Below are 17723 nucleotides of genomic sequence, written 5' to 3'. Positions count from 1 at the left end.
ACAGTCTTACCCCTAAAGTTAACCATTGTAGGATGAGGTTTTAAATATATATCCTTGTATGTGCACATATATATTTTTTTATTTAAAAGAAGTTTTCCTACAATATATTATTCTGATCATGGTTTCCCCTTCTTCAGCTCCTCTTAGATCTTCTCTATTTTCTCTTATCCAACTCTATGCCTTCTTTTTTTCTTCTTCAGAAGACATACTACTACAGCTACTTCTTTTTTTTTTTTACATTTTATTTTATTTTTATTTTTTACAATCCATATTCTGTCCCCCGCCCCCATCCACCCTCTGACTGCTCCACATTCACACCTCCTCCCCACCCCCGGTCTCCACGTGGATGCCTCACCTCCCATCCCACCTGACCTCTAAACTCCCTGGGGCCTGTAGTCCCTTGAGGGTTAGGTGCATCATCTCTGAATGAACGCAGACCCGGAAGTCCTCTACTGTATGTGTGTTGGGGGCCTCATATCAGCTGGTGTATGCTGTCTGTTTGATGGTCCAGTGTTTGAGAGATCTCTGGGGTCCAGATTAATTGAGACTGCTGGTCCTCCTACAAAAAAGAAAAGAAAAAGGACAAGAAATACACACTCACATACACAAAACCCATAGAAACACAAAATTGAAAACCACAATATACAGATAAAATGTTGTAGGAAATATATAAAAAATGGTACCATCCCTTGCGATACCCAGCTACTCTTGGGGCCCTGGTGACTCCGCTGCCTCCATGGCTAGCCCCAGGCAGGTTCTCTTGTTGCAGATTCTTCTCACATTCCAGCCATCCACCCCCTGTGGTCAGTGGTCTCAATTCCCAGTAACCCAGTAAAATCAAAACTCTAGAGGCTTATAATTTGTAAGTCAGATTTATATCAATAAATTCTCACCCCACAAAAGTCCACATAATTTACTCAGAGCCAGTTGGTAAAGATATAAATTGCCCACCACGACAAATTGTCCTGTAATTATCTATCCCTTAAAGATATTCATAGCTACCTGTGGCTATTTAAAGCCATGTGGAATCTGGATCATCTTCCTTTTCCTTTGTGTTCCTCCCTGTCAAATTCTGATCATTTCTACATTCCCTAGAAAGACAACCTTAAAATAACCACCTCTAGCCCCAAAGCCCAGGGAACTGAGACTGCGACTCTTCATAACTTCTTCAAGCTTAATATTGGCATTGTGATACCTTGAAGCAGAGCAAGGATAGGGAAAAATGGGGGAGTTGTTCGGCCTTAAGAAGGCCACACCGACTATTGTTTTAGTCTCTGATGTCTGTCCTGACTGGATCCGACTGAAAATCCAAGAGGTCAGGAGTTCAAAGCAGAGCAGTTCAGAATGTCTGAGGATGAGATTTACCAACTGTATATTCTGTAATATACAAATCTCAAAACAAAATTTTAGTGTCATCAAGATAACTTTATTTTTTTGATTCTTTGGAAACTAGTCCTCTGGTGGTCTCCCTTTGTCATATCTGACCCATATAACTCTGGAAGGTGTATAGACACTAGTCACCTTTTCTAAAAACACAAAGACAAAACCTCTCTCCCAAATCAGTATTGAATTTATTTTGTTTTGGCCATCTATTGCTGGGCATGGGGCTTGCCCTTAAATGTGGTTTATCTACCCTGTGAGACTCTATTGAAGAAAACCAACTTTTCTTTCGCAAACAGTTGTCAATTGGAGATAACCTCTTGGTTAGGGATGGGAGCTGTGTCACTTGCCCTCTCAGTGCTGGGACCCCATCTGGCTTGACCCTATGGAGGCCCTCTGCATGCTGCCGCAGCCCATATGAGTTCATATGTGTGTCAGTTCTATTGTGTTTGGAGGACATTGCTTCTCTGGTGTCATCCATCCCCTCTGGCTCTTACAGTTTTCCTCAGCTCCCTAAGCCCTGTGGGGAGGGGTTTGATGAAGGCAAACTGTTTAGGGACTGAGTATTGCAGAGTTTCTAGCTCTCTGTACATTGCAGTTGTGGCTCTCTATGTTAGCTCCCACCAATTATAAGAGAGAGCCTCTCTGATGATGGCTGAGTGAGACAAGGATCTGGAGAGCACAAAAGCGGTACTTGGTTTTCTGCCTACCATCTAGTCTCAGGCTTGTGACCACCTGGCCTGGCTGCATCAGGCACGGGTTCCATCCAAAGGAGTGGGCCTCACGTCTGTCCTGCCCACAGTGTCTGTGCCACTGCTGTATGAGTGTCACACACAGGCCGTGGGACGCGTAGAGCTGGGTGCTGATTACCGGCCTTTTCTAATAGCATGCAGAGTACCTCCCAGTATCATGGACACTAGTAGAGGTGAAGACTCTAATCAGGCACCATACAAACGTGCAATGTGTTACTATCATCGTCGTCTTTAGTGTGTGTGTGTGTGTGTGTGGTGGGGATTGAACCGCAGCATTTGAACGTGCTAGCCAGATAAGTGTCCTACCGCTGAGCCGTATCTGCAGTCCCTGTGTTTTGTCTTTGCATTATGAGCATTCGTTTAAATAACTGATTAGAAGTAAGGTGGTCTTGATGTGCTCCCTCCTACCTATGAAATGACTGCTTCATTCTCAATGTTGATTTCCTTTTTTTGATCAGGTTAATCAGTTTATAGATACAGCAGTCAGATATAAGGTAGTTTTTCACTTAAGTGAAATCTGTGCTGGTCTTTGTGTTTGTGTTTACCACCGTCTGTATCCATATTTCCTTCCCTGCCTTATGAATGTGGCACGTGACTTCTTTCGGGACTGTTTGGGATAGTCTTCCAACATCTTCCTTGTGTTAGGAGCTTTCCCAGATCAGGAATTGTTTTGATTGTGTGCCTGCTAGGACTTCGTTGCTTTTGTGTATCAGTGATGGGCCTGTGAACATTAGAAGGGGTTTTTCTTAGTTATTGCTTCTTTAGATTTCCTGAAGTGCCCTATTAATCATTCTTCTTACTACCTTGGCGTTCTTCCTGATTCCTTCTGTCCTTCCTAGTCATTGTTATGGAATGGCTTTGTTATCAGGCCTCATCACGGTGTCATCACATCTCCCTCTTCTGAGTTTCTCTGAGTGTGACTCTGGCTACAGAACTTTGAATCCATCTTCTCCCTTTCTACACTTGTCTGAAGACTGAAGTCCAGAATGAATTTCTGTGACTTGGCCTCTCCTTCCTTGCATAAATGCTGCTCCAGCAGTATCACTTCTGGTCAGTCATTCAGTCACTCAGCTAACGCACACCAAGCTGCTCTGCCTGACTTGGAGGGCCTGAGTAGTAGGCGCTGCACCTGGCCTTGCGGAGCCTGCAGACACACGTGGTGATCGGAAGGCTCTGGAGCCAGCTCTTGCCTTCTACGTTTATACAGTTCCTAGGGGTTGAACTCAGACCGTCAGGCTTCACTGCAAGTGCTCGTCCCTTGCACCATCTGGCTGCTCAGCACTGAGATTTCCTATTTGGGCACCTTGTGCCACCAGTGGAGGGCAAACATAAAGTGGCGTACTGTCCCCAGTGTGCCAGGACACTTGCACTGTGCCTTCATCCCTTTCTGAGTTTCTTCCCTTGGGGACTCGGCTTCTCTGAAGCCCTTCCTTCATCAGTGTCTGAATTGCTCTATTCCCTCAAACTTGCATATTGCTGCATTCACTCGGCTCCAGACACATACACTTAGCGCTTCCCTTCTCTGTGTTCTCCCTCCCTCCCTTCCTTGTGATTGGCAAAATCTTGCTGTGGATGAACTGCTGTGGCCCAGTCTGTACACTGCCAGGAACATTCTGCCTGCACTTGAGTCTTTCTTCCTTTTCAGTTTTTTGAGACAGGGTTTCATTATGTCGTATATGATGGCCTGGCACTCAGAATCCTCCTGCCCCAGGTTCCCAAGTGCTGGGAATAGGAGTCTGCCACTCTGCTCCTGGCTCCAGCATCTCAGCCGGTGTGTGGGTGAGGGTGATCCTCCCGGAGTGCTGGAGTGCTAGAGAGTAACCCTCTGTCCTAGCAATACTTTGATGTCAGTTGTTAAGTTTTAGGAAAGAAGGAAAGAAACACAGCCCTTCCCTTTCTCTAAGGAAAGCTCACATTTTAAATACTTCTTTCTCTTTCTCTCTCACCACTGACTTCAGTCTTGATCCATGCTGAACACCCTGGGGTCTGGAAACTTGAAGGATAAGACACTAACTTTTTTATTTGCTGCAGAGAGTTCACTTTGTACCATTTGTATCCACTTCTTGGTCTTGATTTTAATTCAGACTCATGGCACAGGAGGGAAGAAAGTCATCCAGACAGATGAGTGGAGGAATGGCTCCATTGAAGAGCGCCTGGAGTATGCTCTTGTGAAGGTGAGAACCCGAGCCTGCACTGGAAGCCTGATGGCTCATTGTGGCTCCCTGGTGCCACTGCTGACAGCAGGGGAGGGGGAGATGCCCTAGACTTTTGACTGCTGATTTTTAACCTGAGATGCCTGTCTGCCAGTGTCCTCAACTCATTTGACAGTGTCTAAAGATGTGTTCTGTCTTCATAGATGGGTGTGGCAGATGCTCTGGAACTCAGTGGCTGCCGTGTACAAGATAGGCTGCATAAACAGCAGGGACACAGCCATCCCAGTTAGTAGTTTGTACAAGATAGGCTGCATAAACAGCAGGGACACACTCATCCCAGTTAGTAGTTTGGAGGTCAGGAAACCTCCCTAGTCCCTCCCTGTAGTGAGTCCAAGATATTCCAGAGTGGTTTTTGGTTCTAGAATTCAACTTTTAATATATGTTTCAGTTTGTCAACTATTTGTTTGTATCCTAAAATTCTTGAACATCCTGGGATTTGGAGGAAGGCTTGTAAGCAATGGCCAGGCAAGTCAGGGAAGGAAAGTTCCATGGGGTTTTGTTTTGTTTTTTGTTTGTTTTGTTTTTTGTTGCTGTTTTTTTTTTAACTTCACCTTTTAACAACCTTTATAGTGTTGCATCCTATTCTAGCCGAGTAATGTTATAGTGAGAAAAGATACAGATAGATTTATTTTATTTAATTTTATTTATTTATTTATTTATTTATTTATTTATTTATTTATTTATTAATTATTTGAGACAGGACCTTAGTGTGTACCCCTGGCTGGCCTTGAACTTACGGAAATCCTCTTGCCAATGCCTCCGGAATGCTAGCATTTAAGACATGCACTACCACACCGCATTGAGCAGATACTGATTTCACAGACGTGTGTATTTGTTAGCATGTAACCAGTGAGCCCAGCCCCTCACACGTATAAGCATATACTCTAACACTGAGCAGCCTTCCTAGTCCCCACTGTACTTCTTAGTTTCCTGTGTACTTACTTCCTATCATTAGCTAGGCACTGTGGGTAAATTATATTACAGCGATTGCCAAAAACCACGAGATTGGTACTTTTGTGCTTTGTAAGTGAGGAAGCAAAACTTAATGAACTGCCTGTGTTGGTGATGAGAACAGGGATGCAGACTCCGACTGATTCTGGGGTTCACATTCTTCAGCATGCCTGTGATTCATTCTTTGTTTTTGGCCTTAATACAGTTTTCTGTTTGTTCCCTTCTCCCTACTTTCTTTCTTTTTTTCTTTTAAGGGCATTGAAAAGCACATTGTTGAAGATACTGAAGAAGCCAGGTTAAACGGGGAAAAATACCCTCGGCCTCTGAATATAATTGAAGGGCCCCTAATGAATGGCATGAAAGTGGTTGGTGATCTTTTTGGAGCTGGAAAGATGTTTCTACCTCAGGTTGGCAAATTAGAAATTTTAACATTTCCTTTGCCTATTTTTCAGTAAGTTGTGCATATGAGTGTTTTCTGAGGTTGCAGTATAGACAGAGCTTGAAAGCATTATCTGGTCACACCTTCTCTGGGTATATTTAGGAACCATCCCTGGCCAGTCTATCTTCACAGTGTATACAAGTTAGAAAGCTTGCAGACATTCTTAGCACCGCAATCTGCGTGCTCTGTATTTCCATACTGCCAGGGCCATGTGGGAGATAACAATGACTTTAGAACTCAGGGAATTCGGCCCACCAGTTGGCACAGCCAGGATTGGTGTACCTTGGCTGAGGCGTGACCCTGAGGACTTCATGCTATTACAGAGTTCTGCTCTGCTTGCTGACCTCACGTTCCTCTTAATCTAAGAATTGTATGAAAATTCTAAGGCAGCTTCCAGTCCTTTCCTGGGCAGTATCTCTGGCACCTAAAACAATAGTGCTTGATCTCTTTCAGGCATTGCTGCTGGAACAGATTAATGACTCAGTCACCACCCTAGGAAAGAACTCAGGAGTAGTGACCACCACCCTTAGAAAACATTTGGAGAAACAGTTAGTGAAACTAGGTTTAAATGGTTTTGCTACTGGCTCTGATGTAGAAAATCTTAGGGAGCCATTGAAAGCTCAGAAAGGCGCACTCATTAGCTAAGCTAGGAAACTTTTATGGTCAGGGAACAAGAACAATGGCAGTGCTGGCTGACGTGACTCACTGAGGCTGGGCTGGTGACGATTTCTTGTACCCATTTTTGTCCTCAGCTTCTTCATATGGTTTAATAAGAATTGCTGATTGGTAGATGCGCATTTTGAGGATTTAAAGTAGATGTGACTGATTTTTATATAAATGTTCAGAATTGTGATTCTTTTAAGATTCTTATAAGATTACTTTTAAAGATTGGTAATAAAATGAATTTATCATTTCTTTGTAACTGCAAATTGCTGCCTGTCAGTAAGAGAAACGGGCTGAGAAAACTACATTGCTAGCTCACACTCTGTTAATCTATAGCAAGTTACTCAGTTACAAATGTATGTGAGTTCCTGAAAATCATTTGTTTTCTTTATCTGTAGTTCGTAACGTGATTTCTTGTAAAGGTATTGGGGAACATATTGGTTTTTTTAGTCATTTACTAGAAAAAACTAATTTGTAATCACATTATGATTTTATACCACTTGAAAGATTTTGCTGGGATATATAAGCCATGAGGGAAAGAATAAACTTGTTGGAACTTTGTTTGTAAACGTGTATATGTGTAAAGTTTTTGTGAGACTATGTTGGATCTTTGTTCCATCCATCAAATCTGTGTGTATTTATATTTGTAAAGCTTGTCTGGGTGTGCTGGTAGTTGCTGCATCCACCAGTTGTGTGTGTATGTTACGTATGTGTGACATGCTTGGAGCCTGCTTGCTGGAGCTTTGCTTCATCTAATCTATTTGTGAATATGTATATGTCAGTCTGTATGCATGCATGTATGTATGCATGTATGTATTTGTAGGTCTTGGAGTCTGCCTTTTGCTTCACTTACTCAGTGTGTATATGTGTGTATGCGTTTTCTCCTTTTCTTTTCTTTCTCGATGGCCCCAACAAAGTTAGAGAGTTCAGAGTTTTTCAGTGGCCACAGGAAGTGCCAGCCCAGTAAATTAAGCTCTGTTCCCTCAGAGAAAAGTCTGCTGAGTAATTTCTCTCATCACTGGCTGCCATTTTCAGCAACCCCCATCAGTATCTGGACTGCCTGTCAGCTGTTCTCAGCACTGACCTCCATCTGCTGCCTGCCTCATTTTACCCCCTGGATGTCAGAGCTGGCCATTGGCACCATATCACCTCTTACCTTAGTGCCCACCTAAGATAAATGCAATGTTAGTACTGATATGTGGCTTGACAAGCCAGTGGTCGTCTTTAAGAATGCATATTTTGAAACTCTGTCACTCTTTTAAGTACTGGGACTTTAAATAGTCTCTCTTATGTACGGGCAGAATTCTTTATTATAACAAGTACTTAAAACTGTCATTTAGTGAATTCTTGTTGAGCATCTGGGCTAGGGGCTCTGAAGTAAACCACTAAAAGGCCTCTTTGTAAAGAACAGTTTTTTTTTTTGTTTTTGTTTTTGTTTTCTCGAGACAGGGTTTCTCTGTGTAGCCCTGGCTGACCTGGAACTCACTTTGTAGACCAGGCTGGCCTCGAACTCAGAAATCCGCCTGCCTCTGCCTCCCGAGTGCTGGGATTAAAGGCGTGCGCAACCACGCCCGGCTGTAAAGCACAGTTTTCAGTGAGTTAAAAATCCTCAGAATTTATAGAATGCCGGGATGAATTGTATTGAAGTATGAAACTTAGAAGATGAATAGAATTCAGAGATGGTAAAAGGATGTTAGGCAGAAAAAACAACAATCTACCAAGCAGAAATTCAGAAACAGAAATTATAACCTTTGGTTTCTGTTTGGTTTTCCTCTGCTGCTGTCATTTATTGTCACTCCCTACCTTATCCTTATCCTGCTCACTCTAGAAATCTGGGAAGGTCAAATCAGACATTCTTAAGTTGTCCTGAAGCTTCATGGGTCAGCATCGGCAGCCATGTGATAGTTTGCTAATGATGCCCAACTCTGCTTTTTCCCAGGTTATAAAGTCAGCCCGTGTCATGAAGAAGGCTGTTGGCCACCTTATCCCTTTCATGGAAAAAGAAAGAGAAGAAGCCAGATTGATTAATGGTTCGGTTGAAGAAGAGGCAAGTCATTTAGTCCAGGCCTGGAAAGCTTGTTTTTCTGAGGTTGGGAACCTCATCAGTAAAGCGTTGATGTAAGGCGTCACCAGGGACGACCGTCTGGGTCTCAGGAGCCACCCAGGCGCTGGCCGGGGAAATTCCCTGGTGACCCCTTATGTATGCTCACTGCTTGCCTCACGTTGCAGGACCCTTACCAAGGCACCATTGTGCTGGCCACTGTTAAAGGGGACGTGCATGACATCGGCAAGAACATAGTTGGCGTGGTGCTGGCCTGTAACAATTTCAGGTAAGCGGGGATCGGCTTCTTCCAGTTCCTTCATGGCCTTTTACTGGCTGAAAGGGCTGGGGTAAGGGATGCCCATGGATGAAGTGGGTTTTGGTGTTTTGTTTTGTTTTGTTTTGTTTTGTTTTGTTTTGTTTTTAGGTTCATAATTATGTGTCTCTTACGTATGTGTTAAAGGACATAGAGAATGGGAAGTAATCTCTAGGGGTCAGGCAGCCAGGAGCCTTCTTGAGAATCTGTGGTGGACATAGTCTCTAAGGCTCCTCCGGCTTCTCATGGCTCACATGTACCCTTTCCCACCCAACGAACTGCTGGGGTCTAGACTGGGTTCTTAGGGGAGTTGGTACCATGGACTCTGTAGGAAAGCTTTGTCGTCGCTAGTCTCGCTGCTGTGTCTCTTGGTGATTGTACTAGGGTTCTCTGAGCGGCAGAACTGGCAGAGCTAATGTATGTGTAGTAGTGGGTTTATTCGCGAGGCTAACAGGCTGTGGTGCAAGTAGTGCAGCAGTGATTTCCTGACAGGAAGGCCAGGATCCAGGAGTCAGTGAGTGAGACTGGATGTAAGGAAGGTCTTTAGGACGGTCCAGCCAGGTCACAGCCCACTGTGGAATCCTAAAGAAGTAGAGCGAGGGAACGTTTACAGACAGCAAACGCTTCCTTCTTCTGTGTCCTTCTGTGTGGGCTGCCACTAAGAAAGGGTGGCCAGATTGACCTCAGGTGATCTAGCCAATAAGAATCTCTCACAACCATTCCCAGCTACTTGGGTTTAGACACGTCCAAGTGTAGTCAAGTTGACAACCACGGTTAGCCATCACAGTGATGTTAAAGTAGCAGTTGGAATGATATATGCAGGTATAACCCCCTTTTGATAACTCAACAAAAGAATAAATATTCGTAACAAAGTTATTTCCAGATAAGCTAATGGCTTATATTAAGTTTACAGTTTCCCTGATTCACAATATGTTTCAATGAAAAAGCCACTAAAGCCTGCCCTGGTCCCAGTGTCCTGTCAGCAGTCCTTTGGAGTCATGACTGCTTTCCACTGTGCCTTCTCTCTCTCTGGCAGAGGAGCCCACTGGTGCTCTGGCTCTCATGTTCTGTCTGCTGCTGCCAGCCAGCAGTGAGCCTTCTCAGCCTCTCTCCTCTCACCACTTGACCTGTCCCTGCCTGGAACGCTGGTTGATTCCACTCAGGAATGCAGAGCTGGTTGTACCCAGAGGGCAGCTTTTCCCACGGCCAGTCTTCTACCTTTCCTTCCAGCCTTTGTCTTGAAGGCAGCTTTCTTTCCTAGCCTTGACAATCAGGGCTGCAGTTCCCTCCACCTACTTACTTTACTATTCGTTAGAGTGAAATACCAGCCTCTGTTCTTTGGGGGTCACTTACTTGCCAATATTATTTTGACCTGCATCAACTTTAAATGTACTGACTCATTAATATTCAGATTTTCCATTGAGAAGTAAGTTAGAATATTAAGACTGATTTTTGATCAGATAATTGCATGACAGTTGATTTTAGATATACTGTCTCAACTATGAAAAGACAGTTATGTACTTTCCCCATTTAACACGAGTTATATAAGAAAATTCGCCTATCAGATTTCCAGGAATTAATGTAAAAATGGGCTAGATGTGATGGCTCATGTATTTAACCCCATAGGTTTAAACCCCACTTAGTGCAGATGTGGGTAGATTAACATAGTAAGTTCCAGGCCAGCCTGGGCAAGCAACGAGCAGAAGCTTCCTTCTTTCGTGTCCTTTCCTGTAGGCTGCCACCAGAAAGTATGGCCCAGATTTAGGATGGGGTGGAGGGAGAAAAAGGGGGAGCAACAGTAATAGGCCCTGTGAGTACTACTCAACCTCAAGTGGAAGAAGGGGAAAAAAAAAAAAAAGACTCACAGCTGGGTGCTGGGCTAGTAGGATGCTGCCATCTAGTGGTAGGATATGTGAATTGCAGGGACAGCAGTCTGGAAGAGATAGCATTTGTACCCTTCCTTTTCCTTTTCCTGTCTCCACCTCTTTCTCCTATTTTTAGTTAACAAGGAATATATATTCCTAAGTTACATGTTTATAAAGCGTATTATGACATCGAAACACATGTGTACAACGTATACTGATCGAGCATTGTCGCCTTATGTATCCTTACTGAAGTGGGGGACTCACTGTTCTGGTTCTTCATAATGCACACTAGGTTGTGCACAGAGGCACCTGCCCCGCTGTGGAGCGTGAGAGCGTTTCTCCTGCATCCAGCTTTTTATTCCCCTCCTCCTCCTCACCCTGTTTACCTCTGTTAATTACTATTCAACTTTCTCATACTTCAGGGTCAACTTTCTTCACTTGAGAGAAAGATTGTATTTCTGTGTCTGGATTGTTTTACTTAACATAATGACCACCAGCTCCATTTGTTTTCCTGCAAATGAGAGAGTTCATTCTTTCTATGGCCAAGTAGTATTTTATTCCATGTGACTATGTATTTTCTTCACTTATTTATCCACTGATGGAGGCTTAAGTTACCCTGAGTATATGCACAATTTTACTTTTCTTTGTGATTTCTTCTGAAGAGGAAAATAACTAGTTTTGTCTCTTTATTTTCTAAATTCTTTGTAATCTAAAATAGTACTGGATACTATTAGTAACTCATGTTTTGTAACATTTTTTTCTGAGTTTGAATCAGATACAATGCATACCTAAAGCTCTCTTTTTCTCCCCCTTTCTTTTACACTTTTGAAACAGTGCGTATATGTGTTTTCATACGCGAGTGCTGTGGAAGTCAGGCGACAACTTGCTCAGGAGCTGGTTATGCCCACCATTCAAGTGCCAGGGATCCAACTCAGGATGTCAGGCTAGGTGGCAAATACCTTTCCCCACAGAGCCATCTTAGCAGCTATTAGAGCTCTATTCTAAACGCTTAGGAAGCACATTGTAAGATTAACAACTTTCTTCCCCCCTCTTCACTTTTTTTTTTCCACATAGGGTCTTACTGTGTAGTCCAGGGTGGCCTTGAACTTGAGACATGGGGTATCCACCACTTACAGTGAGCAAGAGGTAGTGAAGGATGTGGTGAGTGGGAGGGCACAAGGAGACGTTAGAGAGATTGGGTGGTAGGGGGATGGACACTTGAGGATTTTCAGCCAGTCATAACCCTGAGCCGTCATGACTTAGGATCTGCCTTGGTTTCTCTTCCCTATAGCTAGCTGGTAATACTAATTTTTTTTTTTCCAAAATGTAGCTCCAGTGTCCCCTGAGATACTTCTAGTTGTTTGGTCTTAATGGTCTCTGTCGCACACTGTAAGTGCCTCAACTGTACCACTTGTCATGCAGGGCTCTAACTCCGAGCTTCTGTTTCTCAAGTATGCCATGACATTTATCTGTATGCCCTTGAAGATGCTGTGGGGCAGCCTTGGTGCTAGATTGGTACTCAAGACTGGAATTGTCTGCCTTTGTGAGGTCCTAAACTTACAATGTGTAGAAAATTATAAATATTTCAGTCACTTCCCAGCAAGGCTTGTTGAAAGAAAGCAGGTTAAGAAGTTGCAGGTTGCGGTTGCTTCCCAGCCCCCTTGCTCACTGTCCCCAGTCTGTCTCACTGGCCACTGCTTGTCACTCTTTTGGTTCCTTCTTTCCTGAGCATCCTCAAACACAGGAAGCCCTCCGGGCTCAGCCCCTGGGCATTTCTTCTGCCTAGAATGGTGCTTCTTAACCTTTCCTGTGCCTTCTCAGTGGGCATCTTGAGACTTACGTCTGCAGGAGGGAAGGTTTGATCTCAAGTCCTGCCTTTCTAGGGAGTTGTCTGGTAGCATTAGTGCTACAGGTACAGGAGTCCCCAGTTAGGCCCATCAACCATATAATCTGTGCAGTGTTTTGACTCTGTACAGTCTACCATTGGTAAGACCCCAGTGTCTTCATGTGGCTCTCTTTTCCTAGGCTTCAGACATAATGCTCATGTAAGTGTTTAAAGGGCCCCATTTATATTGAAATTGCAAACTAATATTTTGGAAATAGAATTAGTTGCCATCATCTTAAGACCATCTCCCTAACTCACTCCTGTTTGAAAACACTCTTCCCAACCCCTGGGTGCTGTTCCTTTTACAGTGTTTACAGGCATGACCAGCCCATCCCCCGTTAGTGTGTAGTCTCTGTCCGTTCCCCACAGCCTCGGTTCCTGTGTCTGTTTAACTACAGCACTCACCTTGGCTTTTCTCATTCCTGGAAGTTGTACCTGAAAGCAACAAGATAAAGCAGGAGAGAACAGTGAGAGCAAGGTAATTGTCTGTGTTCTGATGATTTTTAGTCACATTTGAGAACATGTACAGAGCTGGAGACATGGTTCAGCCATAAAAGGCTAGGCTCACAACAGAATTGTCAAAAATGTTATGTAGTGTTGTAAAGAATCAGCTTTGAGGTGCATACTTTTTTGTCTTAACTTAAAAGCTATTTGCTCTTTAGCCTTGTTTTATATTCAGCAGTATATACTTAGTTATCTTAAACAAAACATCTCCAGTTACTAGATTTTCTTCAGTATGTTAAAAACCCAAGAGGCTATCTGTTGCCACCGCCAGCATCTATTTGCTGTGGTTAATACCAGCAGAGCCCAGTGCACTTTCTGTCAACTTGGAATTCTCTCCTTTTTTTAGAGTTCCATAGTGTTAGTTAATTCAAGAACAAAACAAACTTCTTGTAAAAAGGAATATGGGGATAAGATACAAACCCATTCATATAAGAGGGCATGCAGTAAGAATGACAGCCAAGCCACTTCCTGCCTCAGTGTTCAGCACTCACTGTCAACAACTGGTATTTGGTTCTAGAGATGTTCATGTAAGACAAGGGTATCACTGTGTAGCCCTGAAGCAGGATCCCAGAGCTGGCTAGATCCAGGCTAGAGGCATGGCTTCTGATCCATGGCAGTCCTTTGGCCTCAGCTTTTTGAGTTCTGGGATGAACCATCACACCTGTTTTTTTGTTTTGTTTTGGGTTTTTTTTTTCTAGAATTATTGACAAATAAATGAAAATACATGCTCCATTTTAAAAAAATTATTTCTGTCCTTTATTTTTTAATTTTATTTTTATGAAGATTTATTTATTTGTATATGAATACACTCTTGCTGTCTTCAGACAGACCAGAAGAGGGTATCAGATCCTATTACAGATGGTTGTGAGCCACCATGTGGGTGCTGGGAATTGAACTCAGGACCTCTGGAAGAGCAGTCAGTGCTCTTAACCACTGAGCCATCTCTCCACCCCACATGCTCCAATTTTTTTTTTAAAGATTTATTTATTATATGTAAGTACACTGTAGCTGTCCTCAGATACTCCAGAAGAGGGCATCAGATTTCATTATGGATGGTTGTGAGCCACCATGTGGTTGCTGGGATTTGAACTTGGGATCTTCGGAAGAGCAGTTGGCGCTCTTAACCACTGAGCCATCTCGCCAGCCCCAATTTTTAAATCATTTAATAGATATGATAAAGTTAAAAATATATGTAATGGGCCGGGCGGTGGTGGCACACGCTTTTAATCTCAGCACTTGGGAGGTAGAGGCAGGTGGATTTCTGATTTCGAGGTGAGCCTGGTCTACAGAGTGAGCTCCAGGACAGCCAGGACTACACAGAGAAACCCTGTCTCTAAAAATACCAAAAAAAAAAAAAAAAAAAGAAAGAAAGAAAAGAAAAGAAAAGAAAAGATATGTAATGGGAACTCTCTCAGCATAACATGGAAGAGTTTAGGTAGACCATCTTCAGAGTGTTCCTTATATTTATGTGTTTGGCTGACCTTGGAGAGCAGAAGAGGGCATTCCCTGGAGCAGAATTATCGGGGTTTTGAGTCACATTACAGTGCTGGGATTTGAACTGTGATCCTCTGTAAGAGTCGCAAGGGCTTCTTAGCAGCAAAGCCATTTCTCTAGACCCTGTTTCCTGGTTTTTCTCAGTGCTTGCTCTCCAGCTCATGTGTGCCCACCCAGAGTTGTCTTTCTCTTTGAGCCTTGCTGACCTCTCTTGGTGATGTCTCTGAGTCAGACTCTCTCTTCCTGCCTTTGCCTTAAGTACAAGTTCTGCCCAGCAGCTGCTCTATATGTGCAGAGACTCACTTCTTCCTGCTCATCCTCCCTACTGGCTCCCACCAGCACACTTTTTGACCTGAATAGATAAGGTAGTAGATTTTATGTTAGTTTCTGATTCATTTTCCAACTCTTCTGCCAATTAACTGAGTGATGGGACCTTGCCTTATCCGATCCCTTTGTGAGTCGTCCTTGTGACACTGAGTTGAGGTGACACAGTCACAACAAAGTGGAAACCACCCAAGTGTTCGTCCATAGATGGACAGGGAAACGAATACAGTGGGTCCATCAACGCTCTGTCACTGTAAGAAAGGTTTATCTCAGCTTATAACTTCAGACATTTCAGCCTCTTGTTGGCTCTGTTGTTTTTGGTCCTGTGGCAACACAGCATATCATGATGAGAAATGTCAGGTAGAATCCTCATAATACCTGTGAAAAAGTGGGGGGTCCTGCTTCAAACATAAGTATAACAGTTAATAAAAACGCCATCCCGGAAAACAGCCTTCAGAACACTGGCCTTTAGCGAGTTCAAATCTCAACTGTACCATGCAGTGTATTCACACTAAACTGTAGCATGCAGTGTATTCACACTAGACTGTACCATGCAGTGTATTCACACTAGACTGTACCATGCAGTGTATTCACACTAGACTGTACCATGCAGTGTATTCACACTAGACTGTACCATGCAGTGTATTCACATAGACTGTACCATGCAGTGTATTCACACTAAACTGTACCATGTAGTGTATTCACACTAAACTGTAGCATGCAGTGTATTCACACTAAACTGTACCATGCAGTGTATTCACACTATAGAATATTATTCTCCCTTAAAAAACAACTGCTGTGGATGACCTTCCATTAGTGTGGCTTCAGTTTTCATGAGGGCAGCATTTGGTGGCTGAAATTAAAATGTTTAGTTCAACTTTGTCTCTCATGGGCTCTTGTTAATTTTCTCACATCTTATGTTTTGCCTCAGAGTTATTGATTTAGGAGTCATGACTCCCTGTGATAAGATACTTCAAGCTGCTCTGGACCACAAAGCAGGTACTTTGCCACAGTCCTCTGGGCATAGCATTCAGCATCACTCTCCTGAGTCTGGATGGGGGAATGGGACAGCCGAGCCCTTGTGGGGTCTGAGGAACGTCAAGCAGACTCCAGTGCAAGCTGTTGGGGCTTGAAGGAGGTGTGTGAGTGAGCATCTGTGGGCCGGCTTCTTAGAAGAAAATACTTGTATAGTTGTTTTTATGGTCAAGCCTGAGATAATTATGTATTAGAGATGCTTTTTATTGTGTGACTTTTTAAATGTGTTACAAATATGTTTCTACTACCCAAAGCAAATGGTAAATTCCTAGAATTAGAAACTGACACATTAGGTTTTCTGATCTTCAGTACAACATTTTAAAAAGTGTCGTACTTCGTTTCCTCTCTTTCATTCTCCCTGGCCAATTTTTCTTTCTCTTTTGACAATAGATATAATTGGCTTGTCAGGACTCATCACTCCATCCTTGGATGAGATGATTTTTGTTGCCAAGGAAATGGAGAGGTTGGCTATAAAGATTCCATTGTTGATAGGAGGAGCAACCACTTCAAGGTAAGTCAGCACGGACAGCTTTATGCTCGCTGTATATTCTCTTACACGTCAGTGTTTTAAGGCAGTGGTGAAATCTGTTGCTTAGCATTCTGTCTCCGCATTGCATAAGTTCCCCGTCCTTTTTTGGGGAAGCATCAGGAGCCTTCTGGAGCCTTCTGCAAACTGGGAAACTCCTTTGTTTCCCTCCACTTGCCCGGTTTTGGATTCTGTCTTCTTGCAGTTATCTTTTCCAGGAAGCTCCTTAGAATTATAATGTACTCCGAACCCTCTTGAACTCAGACTCAGTAGCAAAATGGTGTTGTTGTTTTGTTTTGTTTTGTTTTGTTTTGTTTTGTTTTGTTTTGTTTTGTTGTTTTTCAGAAGGCTGGTGCTTGCATGAGTCTGGCTAAGTAATTGTAAGTTCCCTTGAAGGTGCTCAAACCTTGTAAGAGTTTGGAGATAGACTAATGAAGAAGAAGTCGTCGGGTGGAGAAGTTGTTCCTGAGAGGAGGACTTGGGGGAAATATTAGGATAAAAGGCATAAAGAGGAGACAGATAGGCAGTGTTTAATTGAAGCTCTCCTGGGTTCATGGTCATGGTGAGAGACTCTAGGCTTTTGTAGCATTTCTCATACCACAGACACTTGATGGTCGACAAGGTGGTCCTGGCTGAACTGGATGCTCCCATAGTGTGAAGTTTGTTTGTTTGGGTTTTGTTTTGTTTTGTTTTCCTGTGTGTTTAAAATGAAATTCTAGTCTGGTCGTAAGATTCTAGAACTTCTCAGAGAGTCAGAGATTTATTTTTAGGAATTGGCTTGTGGAAGGTCTGGAATCTGTAGGCTGGAATATCAGGCGAGGGCTGCTGTTGCTGTCCCAAGTCTGAGGACAGTCTTCACGCAGAAGTTCTCTGTACCAGAAGCAGGACTTAATGAGACTGCCTAGTATTTTTTGGAAGTTTTTTAGCTGATTGCTGAGGTTAATCATACTATAGAGGATAATATACTGAGTCTACAGATTTAAGTGTTTATTGCATCTAAAAAATAGCCTCAGAGCAACATTTGGATGCGTGCAGTACCGACTGTGTCGTGTGGCACACTGCAGCTCACACACAGTTAGCCATCACAACTGTGTCGTGTGGCACGCCGCGGCTCACACACACAGTTAGCCATCACAACTGTGTCGTGTGGCACGCCGCGGCTCACACACACAGTTAGCCATCACAACTGTGTCGTGTGGCACGCCGCGGCTCACACACACAGTTAGCCATCACAACTGTGTCGTGTGGCACGCCGCAGCTCACACACAGAGTTAGCCATCATAGTATTTGTAGAGTGAATGGAGAGTTTCCACAAGTAGCAGAATGTTTACATCT

At 43.4% G+C, this 17723-nt stretch overlaps 1 protein-coding gene across 3 annotated transcripts in view; it reads left to right on the top strand.

The window, feature by feature from the left end:
- Mtr (5-methyltetrahydrofolate-homocysteine methyltransferase) overlaps positions 1-17723 on the top strand; it is a 76869-nt gene that overhangs the window by 37084 nt on the left and 22062 nt on the right. For all 3 annotated transcript variants that reach the window (XR_003950449.1, XM_006516661.4, NM_001081128.3), the window contains 6 exons: positions 4217-4306; positions 5551-5703; positions 8338-8445; positions 8628-8728; positions 15759-15826; positions 16253-16373. Coding sequence is in view for 2 of the 3 variants with exons in the window: in XM_006516661.4 (XP_006516724.1) it covers positions 4217-4306; positions 5551-5703; positions 8338-8445; positions 8628-8728; positions 15759-15826; positions 16253-16373 (641 nt within the window). In the remaining variant the exon portion in view is untranslated. The remainder of the gene's footprint in view (positions 1-4216; positions 4307-5550; positions 5704-8337; positions 8446-8627; positions 8729-15758; positions 15827-16252; positions 16374-17723) is intronic.

This window comes from Mus musculus, chromosome 13, assembly GCF_000001635.26.
Source record: "Mus musculus strain C57BL/6J chromosome 13, GRCm38.p6 C57BL/6J".
Taxonomy (NCBI): Eukaryota; Metazoa; Chordata; class Mammalia; order Rodentia; family Muridae; genus Mus; species Mus musculus.
Note: the sequence above shows the minus strand (reverse complement) of the source record. Positions and strands in the feature narration are given on the sequence as shown.